Raw genomic sequence first — 27278 nt, 5'->3', positions numbered from 1 at the left:
GACACTGACATGTGGGTCCCACTATTTTTAATTTTATTATTTTGACTGACATGTGGGACCATATATTATGTTTTATTTTTAAATTTTATTTCATATATACCACGTCAATGCCACGTCATATGAAAACCGAGTGAAACTAGCCACGTCAGCGCCACGTCTATTAAAACCGTCATGGGACCTATATTAAACCGGTTTTAACACTTGAGGGACCCGTTGTATCTGGTTTTCTGGTTGAAGGATGGTTGAAGGACGAAAATCGGATTCGTTGGCAAGTTAAGGGGACTCAGATGAACTAATTCCATACGAAAATGTTCTGTGTGCGTACGAAAATGTTGACGGGCCTTCCTGGAACCCAAACCCCAAGATTGGATCGCTCGCTACCATTCGGTTCACATTACTAATGGGCTTATTCGGCCAGATAATTATTTGGGCCGTATCCCCACCAAAAAAAAGTGTTTGGGCCGTAAACTGAGACACATATACAGTTCACTCAAAAGGAAGAAGAAACCAGAAGCCCAATAATAATCCACCTAGTCTAATCGGCGAATATCCCTCTCGCCGAACTCTTGTTCGTCACCTTCACCACCCTCCGCCTCCGCCGCCGCCTCGCCGCGCCGCCGCCGCCGCCGCCATCGTGGGCGGCGACGGCGACGTCCACCATGACGATGTGGTGATCCGAGGTGCCCATGGACGGGACGACGGCGTACGACCCCGGCACGAAGCTGTACGGCGAGTTGGGCGACGCCAGGATGTAGTCCACCCTCGTGCCGTACTTGCACGTCCCCTGCACATCTGCACCGTACCACCATGGAAGAAGAAGAAGAAGAAGATCTCAGCGATGTTAATTAGCAGCAGCTACAGATCGCCGGAATAATTCTGCAAGCGATAAGATTTGTCAGTAATCTAACCTTGGCCATTGGGAACCACCACCAGGCCGGCGTCACGCCCTCCGGCGAAGCCCTTGGCGTCGACGTAGCGCTTCGCCTTGAGGTGCCTCATCACCTCCGACTTCGGCGGCGGCTTGCCGATCTCCTCGTGGTACTGCACGCACGCCGCCGCCGGCCGGAAATTGCCCATGATCAGGATGGATCAGGATGGTTTCTTGGACAAAATCGATTGATTGATTGTGTTGGAGTGTATAAAGTGAATTGCCCGCCTTTCCCTACCAGCTTAGGCTTTTATGTGTAACTGGCTGGTGCATGCAACTTAATAGATTGATGGGTGTGTGGTGTGTACCTTGGCGATGGCGGCCCAGCGGTCGGCGGAGTAGTCGGAGGCGTCGAGGGCGTTGAGGCCGCCGGCGAGGATGTGGTGGTGGCCGTCGGCGAAGCGGAGGATGGAGTCGACCTGCTTCATCCTGAGGCCCTCGTCGAGGTGGTCCAGATGGGTGCAGTACAGGTTCACCTCCCCGGCTCCCGGCACCTCAATGGTGGCTCTCATCACGTTCCTGCACCATTAATGCCTTATTAATATGTTTGTTACTCTCTTACTTACTGTGTTCCTTGTTCTTGATCATTAACTTATCTAGGATTTTAACCATACCAAATTCAGGTCTAATCATACACATACGCTGCTACTCTATCCAACTATTTATGTTCTGAATGCTACTAGCTTGGAATTAATTTAGGATTTTGGGGACATTTTGTCTTAATTTGTGCAGTGGATGGATGAGTCACGCTTCTCACCTGCTGAATAAAATAACCATTATTAATTCGATTAGAGTCTTAAATGAGCCCCTATAATGCATGTTTGATTCAAATGAACGCATTTTTTGTTGTTTGTTGTCTCCGAGCTAGAATGTGCGTATGTATACTCACGTTGGGTACACCGGCGGGACCTATTAAGTGCGATCGAGGTGCCCGTGTGGCCTACTGTGGCAGCTAGTTTAATGAAGAACCAAAGCATTAATAATTTGATAATGTCACGCTACTAATCCTGTCGCGATAATAACTGTGACCCATCGATCGACACTGCAGCAACCTTTGCTGATTGCTAGCTGTTGGCCTCTCGATGCTTATGGAGCAGCTAACCTAATTCTCCTTTTAGCTCAGTTACTAGCTTAGATCAGGCTGAGTCCATTGGGTAAGCATCTCAGCAGCTGAACTGCTAAGCATTTCATCAACTACTGTTATATTAAGTGGGGGAAAAAAGGCAACATTTCAGCTACACTTACTCCATGACTAATCTTTTGTGATTGTACTTGCCAAAGTGCATACATACGTATGCCCTTCTCATCTAAATTGTCATCGTCCCATTGTCGTATATGATAATTGCCACTTAACTTAAGAATATGGAAAAAGTAAGAAAAATCAGCTACTTTTTGTTGTTTCTGTCAAAAGTTTTGACTTGCTCTCCTATGTATGCAGAAATACAAATAGTATTATATTGGTGGTTTTCTACTTACTGAAGGGATAGACTTTGATAGCAACGTGTCCTCGTTTCGTGCATATCATCAAATAGTATAAAGCTTCGTTATTGATAGTCAAGGGGCAATTTGTCATCTAACACAGATGCAAAACTAAACTTGAACCACATATGGAGGAGGGAGAAACGCTAATTTGGTCGTAAATAGTGTAAAACTATGCTCAGCTGGATTTGATTTGATTTTACTAGCCTTAATAACAGCATAATCTATAGTCATTAATTTTTTTCCCAAATGTCAAAATTTCATAATTGTTTGGAACTTTGGATGGCATGTATATAAGTGCGCACGTGTAATGTAATGTAATTAAGATATGAGACGATGTAATTACTGCAATGCCAATGATATGCATGATTCGGTATTGCTTTCTTCTAATATACCGACGTGCAATCCTTTTACGTGTTCGTGAAAAAGATATGCGTGATTCGAAGCTAGTAAGGCAGCAAATGTAGGCACGCATGGTGGCGGCCATGGCGTGCGTGGTGATGACGATCTGACGTGTGTCGCGGGTGTGACGTACGTACCGGAAGTCGAAGTGGTCGGCGAGGCGGCGCGCGTTCCAGCGCTTGATGGGCCAGCGGGAGAGCACGGCGTTGCCGTACTCCGGCGCCCAGCTCTCGGCGAACACGTACCGCATCCCGAGCCCCTCGGCGAGCTCCGACAGCGGCCGCATCCCGCGCCCTTCCTCCGCGCGCACGTTCTGCAGCGCCACCATGTCCGCGCCCGCCTCCCGCAGCGCCTCCGCCACGCTCCGCCGCCGCGCCGCGCCGCTGCTGCTCCGGTGCCTCGCCGTCGCCTGCTCCCGCTCCTGCTTCTGCTTCTGCTTCTGCCGTCGCTGCTGGTAATGGTTCTGGTGTTCCCACACCGCCCCGAACACCGACCTCCACCTGCCGCTCCCGCTGGTCGCCGCCGCCGGCCTCGTCACGAGGCGCGCGCTGGCGCTGCTGCTGCTGCTGCTGCTGTTCCTTCTGTGGTGCGGGGCGATCTCGTCGTCGTCGTCGGGGAGGCTGATCGACACGTGCCGCCGCCGCCGTAGCAGCTCGACGTCGGGGGACGGCGGCGGCGGCGGCGCGCTCGAGCTGCTCTGCGCCTTGAGGATGCCCTTCTTGGGCCGCCGCGCCAGCCGGCTGCCGGAGGAGGAGGAGGCCGGGGCGCGCCACGTGGAGCACCCTTCGCCGTCGCCGTCGTAGTCGTCGTGATCCGGCGGCGACGGCACGGCGGGCGCCATGGAGAACATGGCGGCGTTGAACGTCGCCACGCGGATGGTGACGGGCGCCGCCGCCGCCGCCGCAGGCGGCGTCGGCGGCCCGCCCGACGCGCTGGCCCGACGGGGATCCAGCTTGCCGCTGAACCGGCGGATGACGACGACGCGGGGCGGCGCCTTGGATGACCTCCGCGCGGCCCCGCCGCCGGCGCCCGCTCGGCGGCGGCGCGGCGGCAGGGAGCGGAGGCCGTCGAGGAGGCACCGGAACGCGCGCCTCACCGTGGACGCCATGGACGTCGACGACGGCGACGCCGCCGCGGTGAACACGCGTTACACGCGCCTAGAGTGTTCGACGACGTAGCTCTCGCTCTCTATACGTGGTAGAGGGATGAGTGAGTACTTTGTGCGTCGGTTTAGATGGTCCTCGTCGTAGTAGCGTAATGACGTAATTAAAGAGTCGTTTGGTATCCGTAGTGTGTACATGTGCATATATAAGTGCAATTTTTAGCCGTTTGATTGGTTAAAATACGTACTGGTTCCAGGGGTTTGTGTAACACTCACACAGCCACGGTACACGGTCGGTATCAGGCAATCAAAGCTGTCACAGAGTCGCATTTTTGGCAGGATTTTCCTGCATCCCAGAAACACGGATATGCTTCAGCACGGACAGTTACTTAAAGCAGGATTATTGTTATAATTGATACAGCAAGTAATGTCTTCATTTGGTAACTTTTATAATTGGTTTTGCGATGCAATCATTGACAGGAATTTGATGGGTTTTCTATCGAATTTTGGATTATCAGAGCCGTGTCAAGAATCGTACTCGGACTCTTCCTCTGTCTCCGGAAGCTCCTTGTCTTCTCCGGAAGGATAATATACTATTGATGCAATCATACAATCAAAAAATAGTTGAGATCAAAGGGATTTTTTGCCAAATGTTCCATAGGAGATCCCTTTCTTATACGTGTAGCAATAGAAAGTTTGAAGTTTCTCTTGGGTTAATGAAGCTAAGATCGTGGGCTTTTGTGGTGAACATGATGGCGCAGTGCCTGCTGTTCATGTAATCGGGGTGAAAAGGAAACAAAGTTCAAAATTTCTTTTCAAGGCCAAGCGCTTGCAAAGCTGCAATCTGGAAGTAATTGAAGGGAGATATTGTCAGGACTGTTCATTTAGCTGAATAATCCTGGTCAATTTCCTAAACATGAGGGCCCTTCCCTCACTGACGAAGTGAAAAGTTGATGATGCATGCTCATCTAACTGCTCCTCTCCGATCGATTACGAACACTGGGACCATATGCACACGTTGGCCGTCGCCATCAGCACCGCATCCTCTACTGTACGGATACTAAATCCGGGTGGAGTACACAGTTTATCTGAGCAATAATTAAGCAGGAAATCTTGGTAAGCATGGAAGCTAGTTTCTGCCACTACCTGTTTGGCCAAAATATAATCAATTGTACTTCAAGTTGTTTCAGAATAGTACATTTTGGCGAACCAAAGACAAACTGATATTGTGCTGCAAGTGCAATACATCTGAGAAACAACCCCACTAGGATATAGTACGAAGGATGATTTGAATGAGCATGGAGTACTTTGCTAAGTTAAGTTATTATTACCTGAAGAAATTGTTGGCCACACCCACATTTGTACTTAACCAGTTAACCATATGGTTTGAATATAATATAATAATTGAACAAAGCAACGTGAAATACAGAGCAGTAACTAATGAACCAGATTCATTTATTCATTCATTTACCATTCCCAGCAATCTTAAGTTACAAGTTTACAGCTAAATTAACAGGAGATGATTCATATATGGACAAACAGGATATGTCTCTGTGATTTTATTCATTATTTTGTAGTGCTTTCCACAGCTTTAGCCCTGGGGAATTCACCTCCAATAATAATGACCTGGGAAAGGAATTAGGAGGCCGGGGTGAACTTGATCGAAACACTGTTCACACAGTGACGCTCATCAGTAGGCGTCTTGAAGCCTTCTCCTTTGAACACGTGACCCAAATGCCCACCGCAAGCTGCACACGTGATTTCTACCCTCCTTCCATCAGGATCCGGCTACAAAAACGCAATACAAAATTCAGTATTCCTTACGAGAAAAAAAGAACTTTTTAAGGATTTAGTAAATGGTTATGCAAGCGTACTGTTCGGTTTATGGCTCCAGGAAGTCCCTCAAAAAATGCTGGCCAGCCACAACCAGAATCAAACTTGGTTGTGGATTTGTACAGGGGTGTTCCACAGCCAGCACAGTTGTAGACCCCATCACCATAGAACTTGTTGTACTCACCTGTTCCAGGTAACCTGGATGGAAACTAGAGTTTAGTAATATCTTTGAAAGGACATCTGCTTCAGCATAGTGGCAACATTTCTAGAAATCATTTCACATCAAGTAACAAACAAAGCGGTCATGGTCTTAATAACTACGCTATTTTACCCGACAACATGCCATATGCAGTGTTCCAACATATATCCGTCAGTAAACAGCTTACCTCTCAAGTGACGATAATTGAGGAAAATCTAAACAGCCTGACCATTCAATCAGAGCTCAATCCACCTAGCAATTGACCGTTCATTTTGTTATGGGCTAGTAGTGATTGTTTCAATGGAGGTGTTGTTCCCGGCAGCCAGTGGAAGAGAACCGTGGCAACAAGGACGTCACGTGGAGGAAGTCAGGGACAACAAGGCGAGGGAGAACTTGAGATATTCTAAAATCTGCTTCAAACAATTTTTTGGTTCGTCCGTCAATTAGTCCGATCCTCCGAGGCAGTGTCCTAATCCTCATTCATTGTTTCCGAGTCCTGTGTACGTCGTCCGCGTGTTCAGCCCGTCTGTGTCGGTTTAGCGTGACTTGCGCGCTAACGAATCGTTTCTGTTTTCTTTTTTACATTGTCACAGTGCACATCGGTTTTCCTATGTCGTGAGATTGCTGGATCGAGCAATCCGATTCAGCCTAACGGCCTAGCAATTTCAGCATAATAAAAATACTACGTATTCATTTGAGGTGGCGAGGAGCCATCTGGCCAGAAGAAAAAAATAGAACGAAAAGAAAAGGGAAATTTTGGGCTAGTTTGATTTAGGCCCGTTACTGTTCAAGATTTGACTAGATATTGTTTACTGGGTTGACCGATTACTTTTCCATGGCATATGGTAACGTGTGCATCAATGCATGGGTTAGGAGACATGATTTGAACAATGAAATCAAATTTTATATGGGCAATGGGCATAGAGATGGTTAATTTGATTATAGTTCAAGTTTGATACGCCGGAGTTAGATGACACCGAGAATTTCTCTCTTACAGATGAGGATGAAAAATATATTGGCTCAATAGAAAAAAAGACAAAAGATGACAAGCGGGAGAAAATTAAATGCCATGCAACTGCGACTACAAGATTTTAGGACTAATTTGCAACCATCAGAGAGAATTTAAAATAAAATCGACAACCTAAGTTTTATCATAAAGAAAGGTATATATCTTTTCTATCCATTGCTAGAAATTGGAATCCCAACCCATCTCACTAGGCCATCTGCCAACCACACTCTATTTCTCTCAATTTTCTTGTCTTTTCTTCCCGTTGCAACGCACGGGTACTTTGCTAGTTAACTTATATTTGTGCAAGTGGCCCTAACAATTGGAACTCTTACTTATTCCAATTCCTAATGGCTTAAGGCCCAAACTAACCCTTTCCAATTTAACCATACTTCTAATTTAAATAACTAAGGGCTGGGATGCTGCTGCCCTGGTCCCTATAACCATAACACATTCAGAGTTCAATCAACCTAGTAATTGAGAATGGACTTGCACCAGTAAATCCATAGTTCCACATAATTCAATGTTCTGTTCTTCTACGAGACACAGGCTATGGAGCAGCATAAGCTTCCAAAAATATACAGTTTTGCACCTTGAATGTCTAAAGCTCGTAATGCCATGTCAAACAGGTTTAGGTCCATAACAACTGTTCAATTAACACTACACATGGATGTCTAATTATGTACACATGAAGGAATGTTGAAGGTAGCACTAACTTTTAATTTCCTATTCAACTAAACTCTATGAGAGGGCAACCATTCCATTTCCAAGTGTCACACACTTGAAATCATTTATAAACATGTACTAACCCGTTTCCAGCGCCTGTATATTTTCCACCAGGAACCAGTGCCTGTATAAAGGAGTGGACATATAAAGAGCCTAGATTGCATCCCCATAGTGGAAAACAATAGTGATACAAACAAATACATCCCTTTGTTAGATTAGGATAGCGCTCCAGTCACCTTCCAGAATCCAATTTAGAATTTTGTAGAACTTGCAATGAAACTAATTCCATGAATCTGTAATTTTGGGAAGTCTAACACTCAAATCAGCTCTGTCATTCTTTCTGCACACACTCTCATTATATCATGGTTTCAGAAAATGGCTCTGTTATATTGGTTTGTGAATCCCATCAGGCATGAACAGACTTATAACTAAAATATAGATTTAACAAGTGGCACTCAGCCACTGACCGTACATCCCCTATGCCCTCCAGATTCCTTGGTATCTATCGTAAGTCAACTTGGACATGTTGGCTTATATACTAATTATATGAGGAGAGGACAACTTGCAGTAGTTTATAGGAGGCTCCAATAAGCATTGGCATGAAGCATAGTTAAGTAGACCAACAAAGTCAATGGCACTTTAGAGGGCCAGAATCACTCGTCGGTGTGGCAAAAAAGAAAAAAAAAACAACCAATAACACAACAAATCGAGAACATTTGATGAACATCTAGCTCCATCCAATTCAATCTCAATCGACAAATCCCCACGGCAGCAATCCATCCATCACGAGCCCATTGAGGAGATGAGGCAGGCAGGAAGGGAACGACAGCATCGCACGGATCATCGATTCACAAAACTGCGGGTGCGGCTAATAAGCGCGGCGATTTTTCCTCGATGGGGAATCGAATCTTTCCCCATGGATAACCCATGGATGATGGATGGGCGAACATGGCGACTAATAACTAGAGAAGATTGCCGTGGCTGGCAGCTGCGACGGGAGGAGGGGGAAGAAGGGGAGGAGATGGATACTGACTCGGTGCCCTTGAGGCGGAGGATGCGGAACTGCTCCGGGGAGAGGACGGCGCGCCACTCCTTGTCGCTCCGCTGCTTGCCGCTGCTGTCCCCCGACGACGCCATCGCGGGCGGCGCGCGGCGGCCGACGAAGCAGACGACGACGACGACGACGACGACACGGGAGTGGAGGAGTGAGTCGATGCAGGAGGGCAGCAGAAGCAGAGTAGGTGAGAGTTGGGTGCGTGCGTGGCCACCGGCGACGCCGCTTAAAAGCCCACAGGACCAGTATGTGCCAACGGGCCCTCCGGCCCTGCCCTCCAAACGGATAATAAGTACACAACACCATGACGTTTCGCGAATGACGGTTTTGCGAGGTTTGTTAGGGATGAAAACGAATCACGGGTGGAAACTAGCTCTATTATATTTTTTATATTTTTTTTCGGAATCAGAAATCCGGATATGAAATAGTAATCAAATATTATCGAATAGTACAGCTTATTTTGGGACCGCCTATGCATCACTCGGGTGATTTTTGAGAAAAAATCACCCAGATTTTTTCTTCCCTTGGATTTGCATCCAACAGACTAGAAAATAAAATAACTAATACAAATTTACTTACACGACATTTTTATCAAAATTACAGTGCACTTACATGTCATATCAACTAAATTTACATATGTAATTTTAGTTATATAGGACTGTAATTTTATATTTGAAATAAAATAACTAATGCAAATTTACTTACACAATATTTTAATAAAAAATACAGTGCACTTACATGCCATATCAACTAAATTTACATATGTAATTTTAATTATATAAGAATGTAATTTTATATTTTAAAGAAAATAATAAGTACATATTTACTTCCACATTATTTTTATGAAAATTAAAGTGCACTTATATGTCAAATCAACTAAATTTACAAATGTAATTTTAGTTATATAGGACTGTAATTTTATATTTTAAAGAAAATAATAAGTACATATTTACTTACATAATATTTTTATCAAAATTACAGTGCACTTACATGTTAAATCAACTGAATTTACAAATATAAATTTAGTTAAATAGGATTGTAATTAATATCAACTGAATTTACATATACAATTTTAGTTAAATAGTACTGTAATTTTATATTTTATTTTAGTTATATAGGATATTTACACGTAGCTAGGATGTAAATTTCTTGTGAATCGTGATCAGCGGCAAACGTGGGACCCACGAGGTATCATCTCCACCTCACGACAACATCGACGCAGAATCGTGTACTGATCTCGGCGCATAATTGTAGGGGCAAAAATCTGTCAAATATCAACGAAAAAATCACCCGTGTGATGTTTAGCAAAATCGGCTTATTTTTGTATGCGGACCACTTAAGAGCCCGTATGGAAAAATCGATTTTTTTCATATGGGCGTCTTAAGGAGCCGTATGTGAAAATACTACCTGATTTTTCTAAATGCGGCAAGTTGTTGCCCGTTTATAAAAATCGTAAGGTCTCGTACACAAAAATCGTTTATGTTTTTACAATTAGTATCAAAATGAACCCTTTTCAAAATTTAGTAATACCAAAATTTTAGTTTAATAATATTGCTAAATTTTAGTAGGATAGGCTAAATGTGATGTTACCAAAACTTCCTAAGTATTACCATTATCTGAAAATAAACTTGTTAATTTTACCGAATAATGATATGATTTAAAATGATATCAAAATGAGCATGCCCTAAGATTTTTTAGAGTGGAACTAACCTATCTGGATTTAAGTTTTAGACTTGACCTACAGTGTTGGCATTTACGACTAATTACTATGCTTTGAGAAGTAGATGTTACATCCATTAAATAGCTAGAAATATGTGATGACTTCGTTAATATTAATATTAAGATGTAATAGTCTAATCTTTTAGAAGTGTTTACAGGGGTAGAGTGCTTGTGCGTATTCATGGAGTGAGCATGCATTGTTGTAAGCTCACCGTTTGTAGCGTGTTTCTAAGGGGGAAAAAAGAAAGTGCATTATCTGGGTTGTTCGATCCATTACGCAAATTCCTGTGTCGCAACAAGATACCGTGACATTTTGGTTCCATCGTCTTACCGTGTATACATTAGAGACTGGGACATATTTTCACCTGCTAAACAAATCTTCATCTATATTCACTGTTTTGTACTCCGTATGATATTCCCGTTTCTGCTCCACTGCTCCACAAAGGTACATTGAACTTGGACGAGTTTCCGGCTCAAGACGAACATGACTCCTTTTGTTATGAGTGAACTGTCTGATCTTAATTTCCGTTTCTGCTACACAAAGGTGCAATGAACTTGGTCAAGTTTACGGCTCAAGATGAACATGACTCTTTTTTTATGAGTGGGTTGTCTGATCTTAATTTAGTCGCCATAAACTGCAACATTCTTTAATACTATAAATAAAAAAATGAATTATAATTCGAGATTTTTTAACGTTAGTTTTCTTTTAGACTAGATTTATCTCATTCTTTTACTTTTGACTGGTATATGTTTATCTTTATTATACTAGTTTGACACTTTGACCTTTTGATAAAACTTATTTTTATAAATAGATCTTGATAAAACTATAACCAAAATCGAACCTCTACCTTAGTTTTATGGACCTGGGTACTGACACCCAACATCTTGGCGCCACCTCTTCGGTTTCACTGCCATGACTTTCTCAGCTTGGTTTTGTCACTTCGGAATAGCTCCCAGCCTCTTGTCAAAAAAAAAATAATAATAATCATGCTACAGTGACGATTCAAACTATGATCTTAATGACAAAACAAGACCACTTACCAATGCACCACATTCACTTGCTTATCTAGTTGCGTGTAGTATCATTTTAAGTTTTACGTTAGAGGTGTCATCACCAAATGGATTTGGTGCTGAGATATTGAGTCTCAACGCCAAGGGTTATGGTGCTGAGGTAAAGGAATATTTTTGTTTTAGTTTTTATCAAGATCTAGTTGTAGATCTAGTTGTTTTAGTTTTATTTTTGCTGAAATGACTACCAAAACGGATTTGAAGTATTGAGCCTATAAAAATTGGAATGACTCAAATTGATGAGAGATTGAGAGCTATATATGTAGGTTGTTCAGAACTGCGACTAACCTGTTCCATTTTGATCTAAGAAATCTATCTAGTATACTACCTTAAAGAGTGTAATGAGGACCCATTGCCATTAGCTGAAGGTATATCAGTGTGAACTATAAGAGCTTCCATTGATGATTGATTAACAGGAGAAATCAACCGGATGATTTATGTTACTTACAGAGATGATGACAATGTGGTTTATGCACAGCTTACACAGGCAACGAACACCCGCTACTTACTACTAAATAATGCACATGCCGCGCTCACGTCGCGTCGCGTCGCGTGTCACGGCTGCGACGCCGCCCCGATCTCCTCCACCTCGCCGGCGTCGTCCACCCAGTAGGCGTGCCATAGCGGCGACCGCCTCCGCGGCGGCGTGGAGCCGACGCAGCCGGCGAGGGTGGCCCTGAACTTGTCGTCGCCCGGCCGGAGCATGGCCGGCAGCGGCATCCTGACGCCCCGCGCGGCGCAGGCCTCGTGGCGCGGCGCGATGCGCGTGGCGAGCGCGTAGGAGAAGTACTCCGGGAACTCGAAGAGGTCGTCGGCGTCCCGGGCCATGTCGCCGAGGAGGTACTCCGCCTTGGGCCGCATGTTGCCGTCGATGCCGTAGTAGAAGAGCGCCGGGAAGCGGCGCGCCATGGAGCGCGCGGCGCGGGAGGGGAGGCCGAGCGACTCGAGGAACTCGATCCGCGGGAGGAGCTTGTCCTCGACGGAGAAGGAGAGCAGGTCGGCGCGGCGCGGCAGGTCCGGCACGCCGAGCGCGCGGAGGAAGTAGAGCGTGGGGCGGAGCCGCGCGGCGACGGGGGACACCAGCAGCCTGGGCCGCCGCCGCAGCACCCGCGGCAGGTCCTCCGCCGGGACCCCCGCCTCGTCGGTCAAGAACCGCAGCGCCGCCGTGATGGTCCCCACGGGCACGGACAGCAGCTCGGGGCACATCCCCGCGGCCCGCCTGAGGTCGGCGGGCGGCACCCCCGCGGCGAGCAGCACCTCGGCGGCGCCGGCGGCCACGGACGGCGACGGCAGCAGCACGTGCTCGGGCGCGGGCGCGGGCGCGGGCGCGGGAGGGAAGCCCGGGACGGCGAGGCTGGTGGGCCTGGTCCGGAGCGCGACGGCGACGACGCGGAGGCGGCGGCTACGGCGCGCGGTGGGCGCGGTGGGCCTCGGGAGGCGGGCGTGGCGCAGCAGGACCTCCTCCATGGTGGAGACTGTAAACTTCGGGGACGGCGTGGTGAACACGGGGAGAGGTCGCGAGAGAGAGATGGTTTTTTTTTGGCGGGTGGCGAGGAGGGAGGAGGATAAGGAGGGGTGGGGTAAGGTGGATAGGGGGTGGCGCGGGGAGACGTGATTGGGCCAGCTGTGATCTCCCGGGATTTTTCCTTCGCTGCTGGGAGTGGGAGGGGAAGATGCGAAGCTGGTCCGGTGCAATGGCGTGGGGGAAGGAAAAGCACAGCCACACGTTGAGCTCTACCGCTGCAAGCCTGCAATGTCGTTTGCTGTGGGGAGAGCTGTAAAATGGGAGCGAAAATTCATGGCCACAAGCAATGCGAGTGTTTTCTTTTAGCTGTAGGGACATGCATGGGATCAAAGTCGAGTGATAGAATGAGAAGGACTATGTGGCAATGCCTATAAGAGACAAATGTCTAAAATGAGGGAATGTCCTCTCGAGAGACAAAAAGTCAAAAATACAAGAGCCATTGCACTGCTTATTTAACACTCGTAACAAAGAAACACGAGACACCCATATGGCAAGAACAATGTAGTCTTAGCTCTTGAACAAACAAGTTAATAGAGTTTCATAGCAATTGTGTAAAGCTAACCAGGCCGCGAAACAAAAGTGGCAGAGAAAAATATTCTCAAAATAAAATTCAAAAGCAAATACATCTATATGCCCTATTTGGCTTCAGGGCTTTATTGCAGCCGCAACTACTTCTAGAATCCAGAATACTCAGCTCTCTATCTAGATTATAAGAATTAGTAACTATGGAATTTAAAAATGAACTACTAATCGGAAGCTGGAAAACATGGGATCTCTATATTCCCATCAGTCATCAACTTCCAAGAACATCTAGCTCTTCCAAACGTGACTTTACGAGTCCTTGAAAACAATCGTCTCAAGGTTTCTTAACTGTTCTCGTGAACTCTAGATGATAGAGAGAGAAAGGCTTTTTTCTTCCTCCTCAACCCCTCTTTCTCCTCAGTTCCTATGGCCCTGTCATTGGTGATGGGAGGTAGAGGGGTTGGGTCTCCACCCTCCTTGTAAATCCACAGTAATAGTCAGATCTTTCTTTTCCAGTTTCTTTCTTTCGTTACCCCTAAGGGTTATACTTTGTTCCCTCTATTTTTAATGAAATAACACAGTCTCGTGTTGATTCCTTTTAAAAAATATATAGTCAGATCTTTTCATTAGGTCATGTTATTTGGGTAGCTTTATTCTTTTGGTTCCCAGGGAGGTCATCGGGGCTGGTCATCCTTGCCCTGGTTTCCACGGAGAGTGCATAGGAGCTCCTCTTGGTGGCATTCTTCATAGTCTACGTGCTAGTTTCCACCACCGCGCCAGATCTAGTAAGGTCAAGGTTGTGCCAGCCATATCACCTATCTCTAGTGAGCTTTGTACAAGGGCAACCGTCTTTTCCTTTGTCGTTGACAACAATTTGACAGGTAACTGAGTTTTGAGCAATACCTTAGAAGCCTTAACCTCTAGTCAGCGGAGGGCTCATTTGGGTAAGCTCCTTGGTGCCATTTTCTGCAGTATGTCATGCAATCTTTGTCCTCATTGTCAATCAATGTTTTGGCTATCATCCTCGATGCTCCTGCTCCAATGTCGGCCAACTTCTTCGGCTTTAGTGATGTTTATCCAAGGTGTGTGGCTGATTGCTTCTATGGAATGCCAAGGTCTTAACCTCCATCGATGTGAGGCCTCAACTGAGTTTGTGCTAAGGCAACATCTTCAGCAATTCATTGTGCAATCACCATCGTCAATCGTGTCGTCCAACTCCAAGTCTTGCTGTGGGCAGAGAAGATAGAAGCACCTAATTATTTTTCCAATTCTTTTAAGTCCTTTGCTTAAATTTGGTTGTAATTTTTCCATCTTTAAACTACTCTTCTAAAAAAAAGGTTGTACTATATTCTAAGGCCTAAACCCAACTCAATCTCTCTAATTCATTTTGCGAGAACACTTTAACCTGTTTCACTTATTTTTTGGATGAAACTGAAATTATTTGGCCGTGCTCTAGTTTCCTAAAAAGGTCTAGCAGAGTTGAAGCTATGCTAAACAAGCTCTTAAAAAGGGTCCTCCAAAGAAGGTCCATAAAAACGGCTCTAAGGCTTTTAATGGGATGGGCCTGGCCCTAATTTGGGCCCAAAGTGGCCCAGTCTTGTGTGCTTGCTGTACTAGTTTACCCGGGAGCAACTCGTAGATACAACTTGCGGTAGGGGCCTTCCGGTAATTTGACGGGATTCACTAATTGGAACTTGGTGTTGGGAGTCCCCGTCGACTCGCCCTCGACAGTCGATCGCCAACGAAGCCCAAACCCGGAGAGAGCCGGAGGAGATCCGTCGTCTCCCGCATCCTCACCGGCCGCCGGCGATGGAGAAGGGCAAGGGCCTCGCCCGCCGCTGGGCGGTGGAGCTCCACGACGCCTCCTCCTCCTCCTCCTCCCACTCCTCCATCCCCGACCCGCCCGGCTTCACCAGATCCGCCCCGGACGCGGTACTACCTCTTCTTCCCCCCCCGTCTTTCGTCCAACTGCTCTATTCTCTTCCCCCTCCCGCCTGGATCGCGGGATTGACTCGTGTGCTCTCTTGGCCTCCCGCAGGACGACGCCGCCGGCGCGCGGCAGCGGAAGGATTCCGAGACCGCGTGGAAGGCGCAGGTGAGCTCGATCTCCCCCTCTTTCCCTGCGTGATTGTACGGTAGATCCGGAGTTTTAGATTTCTTCCATGGCTGTACGAGAAATTCGGTGTGAATCGACGAATTCTGTCGAATCTAGGACGCGTCAGATCTTGCTGCCTCGTTATCTCCGCGGAGTGCTCGAAATTTCGCTTGCAATTGCATATGCTGGTATCTAGGTTTTAGGTCTGTGTGTGTTGACTATACTGTCTGTGCTCGTGGTGTGGGCAGAAAGCGTGGGAGGTGGCGCAGGCGCCGTTCAAGAACCTGATGATGATGGGTTTCATGATGTGGATGGCCGGGAGCACCGTCCACCTGTTTAGCATAGGTATCACGTTCTCCGCTCTGTGGCAGCCCATCAGCGCCCTCCGCTCTGTTGGCAAAGGTACTTCCTCCTGCCTATATTTGGTTGGTGTCACTTGCTAATTTAGCTCGAGATTAACAGTGTTAGTGCTACCGATTCATACTGGCAAGTCCTGAGCTCCTGATCAATGAATAGTTTAGCCTCTTTTATGCAATTTCTTTTCTGGCGTCCGCGTAGTCTGGCTGCTTGTACCTGGGCTTCCATATTGTGGTCTATCTTTTGTTGGTCAACCTGATGTGTATTCATGTTAAGAATTCTTAATGCCTGGTCACCTGCTGCTTGTCACCTAGATTGTCTGTAAAGCGCATGTAATACCTAGGCATATTATGCTAAAAAATTAATGTGGATGCTTTTCATACTCCTGAAATTTTTAGATGTGTGTTCATGCTACATCATCCCTAAAATTATAGTTGTTAATTTTACTATATTGTTTATAACAAAATCATCTTACGTTTCCAAAAAAAAAAAAACCTTTACCTGAACTGTAGTAATAGACCAACAAAAGTATACGAAAATACAAGAGAATTGGACATATCAATGATTAATAACGTTGCTTGTTTTACAGTGGAGCTGATTCGTAAAAATGAATATCACTGTCAACCTGAATAAAAATATGCAAAGATGGCTATTCTGTTGCATAAAATGCTCATGATTAACTCGCATCAGCCTTCTATCTTCTGGCACATGATGATTGAACCTTCAGTTGCTTGTATGTAACAATGAAGTATTATTCTGGACTTGTGACTGATATTGATTGGCTACAGTCCACATTCATGTTGTCCATATTTTAGCAGCCATGTACCAGAAGTTGTGACAACAAAAATGCTCGTGACATTCAGTACTGTAGTCTAGGTGTTGAGTTTTTTTCCTTAATAAACCTTCTGTACTTTTGCAGTTTTTGAACCATTCAAGGACCCAAGGGTGGATACTCTAGCACCTAAGTTGGTCTTTATTGCTCTCAACTTGGCAGCTATGGGTTTAGGTGTATGGAAGGTAAGTTATAGTACCATGGTTTAGTCAGAATTTTCATGTTTCTCTGTAAGCACTTTGGGCACTTAGCTGCTTCTTCTACAGCTCAATACGTTGGGTCTTCTTCCAACAAATGCATCAGATTGGGTGTTTTCACTGGCTCCTGCTCGGGTATGTTGCTGATACCACCCAAATTACTTCTTGAATTTATCTGGTCACTTTTAGGTTTGTTGTACTGGGAATGTGTGTTACTCTCTCTGATCACGAAATACTTGTCCTTTTGGACATACATCCGGTCTTTTTTTTTTTAAAAAAATTGAGTATTGGTATCTTCTAAAAATATTTAGATTGGATATGAGAGTCATGTGTCGATTTGTTTCAAAAAGTACTTTATAATATGATTACTTTATTGGGGTTTTCAAGTCTATTACAATAGAATTATTGGTAAAGTTACAATTAGGAACCCATGACAATGTTAAAAACGACCAAGTATTTGTGACTGGAGGTAGTTCGTCCTTGCATAATTGATGGCAAATACTGTGAAAACTGGGACTCAATCAACTTGCTGCTACCAGTTGCTTGTTCTGTTAATTGCTTCACCTGTTCATGGCATCTGCAACTTCACTATAACCTGCAAACTGCACAAAACCTTTTGATATTTGTCCAATCTCAGTGAAACTTGTTTTGTGAGATTGTTTATTTACCTCCTGATTGGCATGAAACTTGGGATATATACACAGTTAGTTTTTGCCCAACAAAGATAAATAATACAAAATTTGAGATTGAAACATTTTGAGGAATTTAGAACTGAGAAGTACCATAGCTTGAAGACTCCCCCTAAAATATTGTATGGTACAATTCATGATGTGTGGCGACTAGTCACAACAGGTTCATGTTCACCTGTATGATATCCACATCTCTCTCTTTTTTTTTTTTTTGTTCTGGCTATGTCAATTGCTTCAACAAAATAGCCAAAAGCCCAAACTTGAATTTCTGTTAGAGACTTGGCTCTTTTTTCTTTTAATGTATGCACACATTTACTGGTACAAATTGTAAATATTGCGACCAAAATTTTATCCCTTTTGATAAACTTTCTCCCTTAGCCACCGATACTTCTAACTGAAAGTCTAGAATGTTAGTTTGCCACTATTTACTTTTATGATCTATATGGATTGATACCATGTATATATATAGCAGTGGTTGCTCGAACTGATTGAGTTTTATTCTCTGCTGGCAGGAGGTTGAATATGCTGGTGGAGGGATCCCCTTGCACTGAAACCTTTATGTGCTTCAGTTAGTACTTATTAAAGTTTTACCACTTGGAAGATGGTGTCTGAACTAAGTGAAAAATTACCCGGCAGATGGGACAAGTCTGGTTTTTGTGAGGATCATATTTCAGCACCTGTACTAAACTTGCACTATATCTTGAGACAAGTAACTTACAATTTCCTTGACCCCTTTTGTTTACCCTGGTTATTTATACAGAGTCAGTTGATTCTTAGTAAAGCTGAATTATGTTGTTATGATGATTGATTGTTGTCCTGCAGAGGCTCTTGATACCAGCCTTCTTTTCCTTAAGGCAATCTTGGTTTGATTATGAGCTGTGAGGCTTAAGATGGAATATGTTGGCCTGTTAGTGCTAGGGACCAATTTGTTGCCCTTATATACAACACCTTTACGTTTTGTTCTGAATAGCGTCAGAGAATTTGAACTGCAGAACATTCAGTGTGTTGCGCTTCTGCAGTTGTCTTGTGAGACTCTCTTGCTACCTTGGGTTGGTTCACCTCGCGCCAGTTATTGGTTCTTGTGGTCATCGTGGTGCCCGCTGGTAGCGGTGGCAGACGCCCGCGCTTTCCATACCAATGGAGATTGGAGAAGACATAGCAACGCAGCGTTGATCAGGGTGTTGAAGACTCGGATGACGATGCTGCTGCATCCGCCGCCGAAGTGCATCCACAACAACACTGTCGTGGTAGATGAGATCATGAGATTGCACTCGAGTAGAGTAGCCGAAGGCCGGCGCCGACCCAGAATGTAACGGCTGGCGTCGGCGAGCTAGGATGGAGAGCACCTCAAGGATTACGATTTTGTGAGGAGAGGGAGGCCATGAGACGATTGAGGATTAGAGCAAAACCAAATCGAGAAGCCTCACCGCCGTGGCTCCGTCCTGCAGCACCGCTCCGCTTCCTCGCCAGTTCGCGACTGCAACGTACCTTGGCTTAGGGTTCTGAATCCTCATCCCAATGCCCTCACCGCTCAGTCCACTCTCTTATGTCTCCACTTCGGCTTCGCGGTTTGCGTCCGATGTTGACAAGGGTGGAGGCCACGACGCCTGGCCGGCCACGCGAGCTGGATACTTGCGTGCCCAGGAAAAATTGACTCATTATTGGGGGTGGCCACAGCGCGCCGAGCCTCGGCCGGGGGTCACTTCGCCCCGCTCAAAAACAATATCAATTGGAGCCTCGCTGGGCGGGACGATGGATCGGGCGGCGGCGCTGTCGATTCCAAAAGGAGGACTACGGTACCGCACGCACGCACCAACAAGAACTGCTATACATACGATGAAACCTTTTTCACGAACGTGCAAAATAATTGCACGTTAATATATTAGAAGAAAAGAGTTATAGTTACACGACGCAATCAGCTAGACCAGCTTATACAAGGGAAGGGAGAAAAGGCAAAATAAAAGGCTGAGCTAAGAAAACTACGGCGGCTAAACACAAACTCCAAGCAGCGGGAAGGGGCCAATCTACGCTAGACTCCCAATAAATCCCCAAAAGCGGTAATGCCAGCTAAAGACCACAGATGGTCCTCCGAGTGGATGGACTCCAGAACCACGGAGACAGAAGAGAGCGCAGAGTCGAAAACCCTAGAGTTTTGTTCCTTCCACAGCTACCAAGAGACCAAGAGCACCAGGAAGTCAAAGGTAGCACGGAGATGCTCTGATAAGTAGGCCCTGGAGGACGGCCACCAGTCCTAGAACCAGTTGCCACTGGGGGAGAGAGGGCAGCCATCCAGGAGGCGACAGCACACGGAGCCAGACCTGCCAAGCAAACACGCAGTTGAGGATGTGGTTCGCCGTCTCAACGTACGATACTGCTAAGTCTCTTATCTTATGCACGTGGCAAACATGGGGCCTAGCATGTTTCCATGGCCCAGTCATATGCATGCCAAAAGGCGACCGACAAAATCGCATGTGATGATAAGAAACTTGCAGATTTTTTAAGTAGTTAAGATCATGTTTTATTCGAAGTGTACAAGTATGGAAAAAAAGTTTAAAACTACCAAGAAGGGCATTCGCTTAACGTCATTGACTTTTTAACGCATGTCTTTTTTTTTCGAACGTTTAGGCCGTTATCGACGTTAGAAGGTGACTCATTCTAAGGACAAAACGAGACTAAACCTTACAGTGCACAGTTAATTAGGAAAAAAGGGACAAAAACCACAACTACAACAAACTCACAACTAACCAACCTAAACTACAAGGCCGCAAAAGCAGAACAGCTAGGTTCACTAAGTAAATGTTGTTCACCACAAGATTTGCAAAAAGAAGCAAGCGAGAAGACAAGCAAAGGCTCCCTCACATGGGCGGAGACATGGCATTATCGTCATCACATAGGTACCCACGCGATCGGGCAACTCCAACTTGATCAAGAAACGCTAGGGATCAGGAGAGACTTGCAAACCAACAAGCTTGCAACTCTACAATGGAGCGAAACATGACAGTTATACTCTGACTTAAGTCATCGTTGCCAAGCTTGTAACCGCGTAGCAGCTCCGACTTCCCTAAAGGACAGCATACAGAACCTCTTAGAACCGACCATAGCTTTGAGTCATCGTTACCAAGCTCGTCAACATGACGCAGCAGCTCCAAATTCCCAAAAGCCACCCATAGAAGCCAAAGTGGAGCATAGTTGCTATGGGTTAGCTCCAAGCACAGCACGATAGAGAAACCAAAAGGACGTCTCCAAGGAGGAATCGACGCCCGCTAGCGTCGCCATTCACCCTTTTGCCTAGGCCTCCACCAACCTACCACTATGAAGACAACCAACTATCGATGTTGCGCCCGCTCTCAAGTGTGCAAGCAAACTTTAGCATTGCAGCGTGCTGAGATGACCTTCTCTCCTGCATCATGGCCACACCCAACCACCAGGAACTGGAACCGCCATCACCACCAACAGAGACACCGGATGTCCGGATGTCCCAAAACCAGTGGCCCATCACCCCTCGTTGTTGACCAGCAAAGCAAAAGCCCTACTGCCACCGTCTTCCACTAGACCCCTCAATGCCATTGCCTGCGGAACCGCGTCGCCACCACTCCGTCGAACGGGTCGGCCTGCTGCAGTCGCGCCATCGTCATCTCGAGGGCATTGTCGTTGCCCTGTGAGCAGGAGCTATTGTTGATGTCCGCACGCTAGGAGGGGGAGCCCTCTCTACCGCCACCACCATCCGCTTGCCGGCCAGTGGGAGGCCCGTCACCCACAGTCGGAACCAAGGGCAGAGGCCCCAGATCCAGCGACTTCCCTAGGTTGCACCGGTGCCATCCAGTGGCTCGAGCGGTGACGGGGCAGGAGGTGGAGGAGCCCGCCACCTCCTATTATCACTGCTGCTAGCCACGCCGGCCACCCGACACCCGCAGGTGCGTCAACTGCTACCCTGGCCAAAATTGACGCGGAGACACCGGATCCAACCACGCACCGGATCTAGACGTGACGACACTATACCAGCGCCCCGCGCCTTCAGCTTGTCGTACTCCTCACCGTCTCCCTTGCGCAGGAGGCGAGCCTCGCCAAGGTTTGGCCCTACTACCACCATCCCATGCTCGCCGCCTAGAGAAGGCAACGTGCTCCGACGGTGGCGAGGCGGAGGATGAGGGGGAGTGGGTGGTGGCGGGCGGCTAGGGTTTCGTACATATGCATGATAGATTAAAATATGTGCTAATTTATAGTTGTGTTATACTAGTAATAACATATGTGCAAATGGGATGTGTTGTATGGGCACGTAAAATTGGATGACCTCGAAGTGTGAATCGAGCCTAGCTAAAGAATTAGATCTAAAGGTTGCGCAACGTGCGGATGTGAATTAGATCTAAAGAATTAATAGTACTAATTAATTTCATGCTACACCAAACTTTTCTCCACGTGTGAACATTAGTGGACTTGTGGTGATCTATGTTACACTGTGTCATGCTCTTCTTCGCGGTTAATTAATTCATTAACTGAACATCTAATTTGTCAAGCTGGCGGTGGAGATCGACGGTTTAAAAGGAGACACTTTTGTTGTCCTTTTGTCTTGTGGATGTGGAGAATGCGATGCCATTTCTCGTCGGTTCATGCATGATACGCCGTCTTTTTAGTTTGTGCGCTGGGTATCTGAAGAAAAAAAAAGAAGGGATACAACACAATGCACTCCATTCGGTTCACTTCGCTTGTAAGTTAGTAATTTTTTTTCTTCTTTTTTTTTTTTGGCCTATATAAACACTACGAGTTCAGTCTCCATTTCGCTGCAGTTGAAGACTTAGTTTGTAGTTTGTGCAGGATGCAGACGGAGAAGAAGGAGTCTGCCGCCGCCGCCGGCGAGAAGCCGCCGAGCTTCTGTGACAGGCTCCAGAGAGCTTTCCACGCCCGCCCGGCGTTCCGGCCTCTCCGCCGCCTCGGCGTCCGCCACGGCCAGGACGACGACGGTGGTGGTGGTGCGCCTGGAAGTACAGTAGACATGCAGCCTGCGACGACGACGACGCACGGCGGCGGCCCACCGAGGCCGGTGCTGCCACCGGCGGCAGGCCACGCTCCGGCGCCCGTCGTGCTGCCGCCGGCGGTAGTGAAACCGGCTGCCAAGCCTGCGGGCGGCAACGCTCCGGCGCCTGTCGTGTTGCCGTCGGCGCCGGCTGCAAGGCCGCCGCCACCGTCGCGTCGCCATGGGCATGCACATGCGTCGACGACCGGGAGCGCACCTGCCGCCGAGAAGGTGGCGGCAACGACGACGAGGCCGCCACCGGGGATTCCGGTGCCCGTGCCGCCGCCGGCTGCTGCTGCTGCCGCTGATGTCACCACCGCCGCGGCGGACGCGAAGGAGGGCGGCGGTGACAAGGAGCAGCAAGGGAAGGGGAAGACCAGGGTGAGCTCCAGAGTGCGCAAGGCCTTCTCCTCCAAGTAGAGACACATCACAATTCACACATCCATGGCCACCGTAGTGTGAAGCAGAAGCAACCCAATAACTAACTACTGAAAAATATGTACCTTGAGGACTTTGTGTGAACCTAAGTACTCTATCCGTTATTGTTTTTTAACGTATGACATCGCTGAATTTTAATATATGTTTGATCATCCATCTTATTTAAAAATATTATGTAATTATTATTTCTCTTATTATAACTTGATAAATTAAATGATCTTTAAGTTTGGCTTAAATAACTTTATATTTTTAAAAAGTTGGAATAATAAGAATGATTAATGTTTTAAAAGTACAACGTCATATATTAGAAAAGAAGGTAGTATATTTCCATAAGCTTTGTAACACTGCTTTATGCAAAATCTGTGTGAAGCAGAAGCAACATCGTTTTTTTTTTAACTTTTGCGATTGATTCATAGCAATAGGTCAGATTTTGTTTTCTTTTTGCAAAAGAAGAGGTGATAATTTTTCATCCGTCCTAATAAAAAATAATAGGTGAGCAACGGTTTGCACGTTGCTACGTGATAACTAAAATGGACTTTCAACTCCTCAGTCATATGGCTGGGGAGATTGATAATCTTCCAACTAACCTGCATGAACGTATTATAACTACAACGATGAAATGCATATTAATAGAGGAGAATTAAAGGTCTTTTAACTTCAATTTCACATCAGCTGAGACTTCCGTTTTGCCCTTCAACGAACAAAATTCATAGAATGATGTGGCTAGATAAATGTTGATTGTGAGAGCACTTCCATTCACTACAACAAAAACCTTATATAGAGGCTCTTTTGTAGAGACAATTTTCAAAATGCCTCTAATCAAAATGCCTCTAAGTTTTAAAGCTCTATAGTCTAGAGACACTTTTTAGAGGCACTTTGAAAATTGCCTAAAATATTTTTACTCTAGGGACACTTTAGGGACACTTTAGAGACATTTTTAGTATACTTTATTAAATTTATTTTGTAGAGACATCCTTTCGGCACTTTAAAATTTACCTCATATGTAAAGGCATTTTCTTAAGGCATTTTAAACGATGTAAAGGCATTTTTTTCAAATATTAATATATATATATCAAGTAATTAGATATAAGTAACACAAATCATATATTTATATATAATTAAATGAGGTTGAGATGGTTAGTGCATTGAAGATAAAAAATAGCCAACTCAAGAGGTCATGAGTTCAAGGATTGGTAAGGGATAATATTTTTCTTTTTTTTTTCATATTGATTTGCTATAGTTGCCTCAATATATTAATGCCTCTACAAAGTGCCTCTATTTGCATAGAGACATCTTACAAAATGCCTCTTAGTTTGTAGAGACAATACACCAAAAGGCACTTATGAGACACTCTTCAAAATGTCTCTATAACACTGTGAAGGCATTTTATAAATGTCTCTATAGTATTAGGAAAATGTCTCTACAAGATATATTTGTTGTAGTGATTTTGGACGGAGCTGAAACCATTTGGTTGGGTTATAGCTTCACAAGAGGTAAAGCTAGAGTTGAGACGGTGCCAAACGGACAAAAACCTTTGAAGTAACTATTAATTGGGCATTCGTTTTGTTTCTCGAAAATCGGGCGTTGTTTTACTAATCGGAAAAAAAGTTTCATATGCTAGATCGAAAATGTTTCAAACTCTTAAAATGTTGGAACACATTTGAACTACGACTGAAACATTTTGATTTAACATATGAAACATCCAATTTCACCCTAATAGAACACCAACAATCCATATCAGTCAAGGACATGGATATGAAACACCATCAAAACCCCATTGCAATATTTCCTCAAAAATCAGGTATTGTTTCACCTCTTTGTAAGAAAATGTATCAGTACTTGAGAAAAATATCAGCATTTAAAACAATGAAACATAACCGAATCACACTTCAAACATTCTGCTACAGCATATAAAACATTGATTTCTAACCATTGAAACATCAACAAACCCTATGTACATCAACGATTAAAATATGAAACATTATTAAAATATCCACTGCAATATTTGATCCAAACACGAGTACACTAGCTGAAACACACACAAAAAAAAAAACTGGTTTGGACTGCATCTTTATCCTCTCCGGCGAACACAGGGTTGCCGACAACTGCCTCTCGGTGCTCACCTTCGGTCTTCGCGGGGGCCGTCAGCGTCACAGAAGAAGAGGACATGGCCATCAAGAAATGTCGCGGTGGCGCCAGAGATCCAAGGACGACGAGAGGAAGGGGCAGGTGAAATTGACAACATTGCGAGCAACGGCGGGTTGTTGATGGCGCGTATCCGATGGAGGAAGGAGGGCTCAGTGATGACGCAGCGAAAGCCGGTGCAGGCGATGGCGGTGCAGGCGAGGTCGGCGGTAGCAAAGAAGGCATGCGGAATGAGTGGCTGACAAGGCACTCGATATTTCGTTAGGCATGGGGTGCCCGAGCCTAATCGTTTTCGAAAAACTTTTAGACCAGCGGGAACAAAGGGGAAGTGCAAAGGAATAAGTCCACTTTGACTCCCTTACGTACCTAGTGGTTGAATATAATTCATAACCTTGAACCGCAATACCGGATATCTCGACCCCTCAACTATTAAAAGCGGTGTAATTTTAACTCCCTCGGTGATTTTGAAGGCGGTTTCATTGACGTGGCACCTATGTGGCGGTGTTGGCGTGACGCTTATATAACATTAGAATTAAAAAATACGTGGGACCCATTTATCATTCACAAAATAAATATTGTGGGACCCATTGACATGGGGATCCCACATGTCAGCCTCTCTTTCTCCTTCCTCCTCCCCCCTCTCTCTCTCCCCTTTCTCTCCCTATCCGGTCGTCTACGGTGAGAGCTGAAGCCCCAGGTGGCAGGCGGCGGGAGGGTGGGCGGTGGAGCGGCGGCGGCAGCGATGGCGGAGCAAGTCAGGGAACTGCATCGACAGGGGAAGTAGTAGTCCAAGCCCGCCACCGGAGCATGGGCCGGTGGCCTTGGCCACCACCTTGGTGAGGTTGAACTCATGCCCGGGCAACGTGGCAGCGCCGTGCGGGCGCACAACAACATCGCATGGCAAAGAAGTATGGCGCGCCCAGCCATCCGCGTTGTACAGTGTGCGGACGAGAGGTAGGCCGACCACGCAGTCGTGTTCGGCTTCTCCGCCACCGCCGCCGCGGGGGTGGCAGGGCCTAGCAGTGGCGTAGGGAAGCGTGTCGTGTCGCATGTGAAGGCGTGCGCGACAGGTGCAGTGGCGTCCACAATGAGCGCATGCCTCTCGTCACAACGGAGAACGCTAACACCCCCTCCCCCTCCCAAAAAAAAGTTGAGAAACGCCCAGGGGTCTTTCGGCTATCTTTACAATGTGGTGGGCTAGACCACTTGGGTTCAAAGCCTCACCCCTTCTAATTATTTGATATTAGGCCCTTCCTTAATTTCGCTTCCTTTTTTTAAAAAAAATTATTCTCCCTTATTTTTGGTGGGGGTTATTTCTGTTTACTGTAAATCTGTTGTTTGTTTTGGTGGCGTTAGTAGCGAAGAATCAAAGGAAAAAAGAATGAGGTGCTTGTGAGGCAATGGATGGATGGATCGATAGAGATTAGCAAGAAGGAGAAGGATAAGAAGTTTTGGAAGGGGAGGTAGATGAACTCTAGGGCGGGATTTTGGATCCTGTTGTGAAGAAGGAGGCTTTGAAAGCCACCGAGGCCGGAGCCCCCGCCATGCCGCTCCAGCTATCCCCGCAGACAACCCAAGGGGGAGAGAGAGAAATCCTATCTCTCTCCACCTCATACATGCATACATGTATGCATTTTTGCGAGCTTTAAAATGATTTTTCTCATAAACTAATTATTCAATCTATGATCTGATCACACCGTTGTATTCGTTGTAATTAAATCTTTACAACAAGATATCATATGATTATATTTTGATAAAAGAAAAACATATGTTTCAATCTGTTAACACTAGTTGTTTCATATGTGGTAGCGACATGTTTCAACGTGTATCTTCATCATGTTTCATAAAATTTTTAAATGTTTCAGTTGCTGATTTTTTTGTTTCACCATATATAATTTGATGTTTCACTCAATGGTCAACTAGGAACATTTGACCAACCAATTTTTGTTGG

The 27278-nt window shown here is 45.9% G+C and overlaps 5 protein-coding genes across 7 annotated transcripts; 2 read left to right on the top strand and 3 right to left on the bottom strand.

The window, feature by feature from the left end:
- Positions 1-327: 327 nt before the first annotated feature.
- LOC127768138 (uncharacterized) lies at positions 328-4086 on the bottom strand. Its single transcript, XM_052293668.1, has 4 exons — positions 2947-4086; positions 1237-1447; positions 909-1041; positions 328-792 (listed from the first exon to the last, which is right to left on the bottom strand). Exons 1-4 carry the CDS (start codon positions 3915-3917, stop codon positions 536-538), a joined length of 1572 nt encoding a protein of 523 aa, XP_052149628.1. The 5' UTR covers positions 3918-4086; the 3' UTR covers positions 328-535.
- A 1259-nt stretch (positions 4087-5345) lies between these two features.
- LOC127768363 (peptide methionine sulfoxide reductase B5) lies at positions 5346-8952 on the bottom strand. The gene is made up of 3 exons (XM_052293921.1): positions 8709-8952; positions 5786-5942; positions 5346-5699 (listed from the first exon to the last, which is right to left on the bottom strand). Exons 1-3 carry the CDS (start codon positions 8810-8812, stop codon positions 5550-5552), a joined length of 411 nt encoding a protein of 136 aa, XP_052149881.1. The 5' UTR covers positions 8813-8952; the 3' UTR covers positions 5346-5549.
- Positions 8953-9933: 981 nt separating this feature from the next.
- On the bottom strand, positions 9934-13089 carry LOC127765567 (transcription termination factor MTEF1, chloroplastic-like). 3 transcript variants are annotated; one of them, XM_052290489.1, is made up of 4 exons: positions 12026-13089; positions 11297-11408; positions 10814-10979; positions 9934-9993 (listed from the first exon to the last, which is right to left on the bottom strand). In XM_052290489.1, exon 1 carries the CDS (start codon positions 12981-12983, stop codon positions 12072-12074), a length of 912 nt encoding a protein of 303 aa, XP_052146449.1. In that variant the 5' UTR covers positions 12984-13089; the 3' UTR covers positions 9934-9993; positions 10814-10979; positions 11297-11408; positions 12026-12071. The 3 variants fall into 3 exon arrangements, with proteins under 3 accessions (XP_052146449.1, XP_052146448.1, XP_052146447.1); XM_052290488.1 differs by lacking the exon at positions 9934-9993 and having other exon boundaries at positions 10697-10982; XM_052290487.1 differs by lacking the exon at positions 9934-9993 and having other exon boundaries at positions 10697-10979.
- A 2145-nt stretch (positions 13090-15234) lies between these two features.
- LOC127764989 (uncharacterized) lies at positions 15235-18537 on the top strand. Its single transcript, XM_052289771.1, has 6 exons — positions 15235-15495; positions 15602-15658; positions 15907-16060; positions 16935-17032; positions 17114-17179; positions 18246-18537. Exons 1-6 carry the CDS (start codon positions 15373-15375, stop codon positions 18282-18284), a joined length of 537 nt encoding a protein of 178 aa, XP_052145731.1. The 5' UTR covers positions 15235-15372; the 3' UTR covers positions 18285-18537.
- A 3955-nt stretch (positions 18538-22492) lies between these two features.
- On the top strand, positions 22493-23454 carry LOC127767835 (uncharacterized). The gene has a single exon (XM_052293291.1). The coding sequence runs from the start codon at positions 22547-22549 to the stop codon at positions 23162-23164; it is 618 nt and encodes a 205-aa protein (XP_052149251.1). The 5' UTR covers positions 22493-22546; the 3' UTR covers positions 23165-23454.
- The last annotated feature ends 3824 nt before the right edge of the window (positions 23455-27278 follow it).

This window comes from Oryza glaberrima, chromosome 3 (assembly GCF_000147395.1).
Source record: "Oryza glaberrima chromosome 3, OglaRS2, whole genome shotgun sequence".
NCBI lineage: Eukaryota > Viridiplantae > Streptophyta > Magnoliopsida > Poales > Poaceae > Oryza > Oryza glaberrima.
The sequence above is the reverse complement of the archived record's forward strand: the minus strand, read 5'-3'. Positions and strand labels throughout refer to the sequence as shown.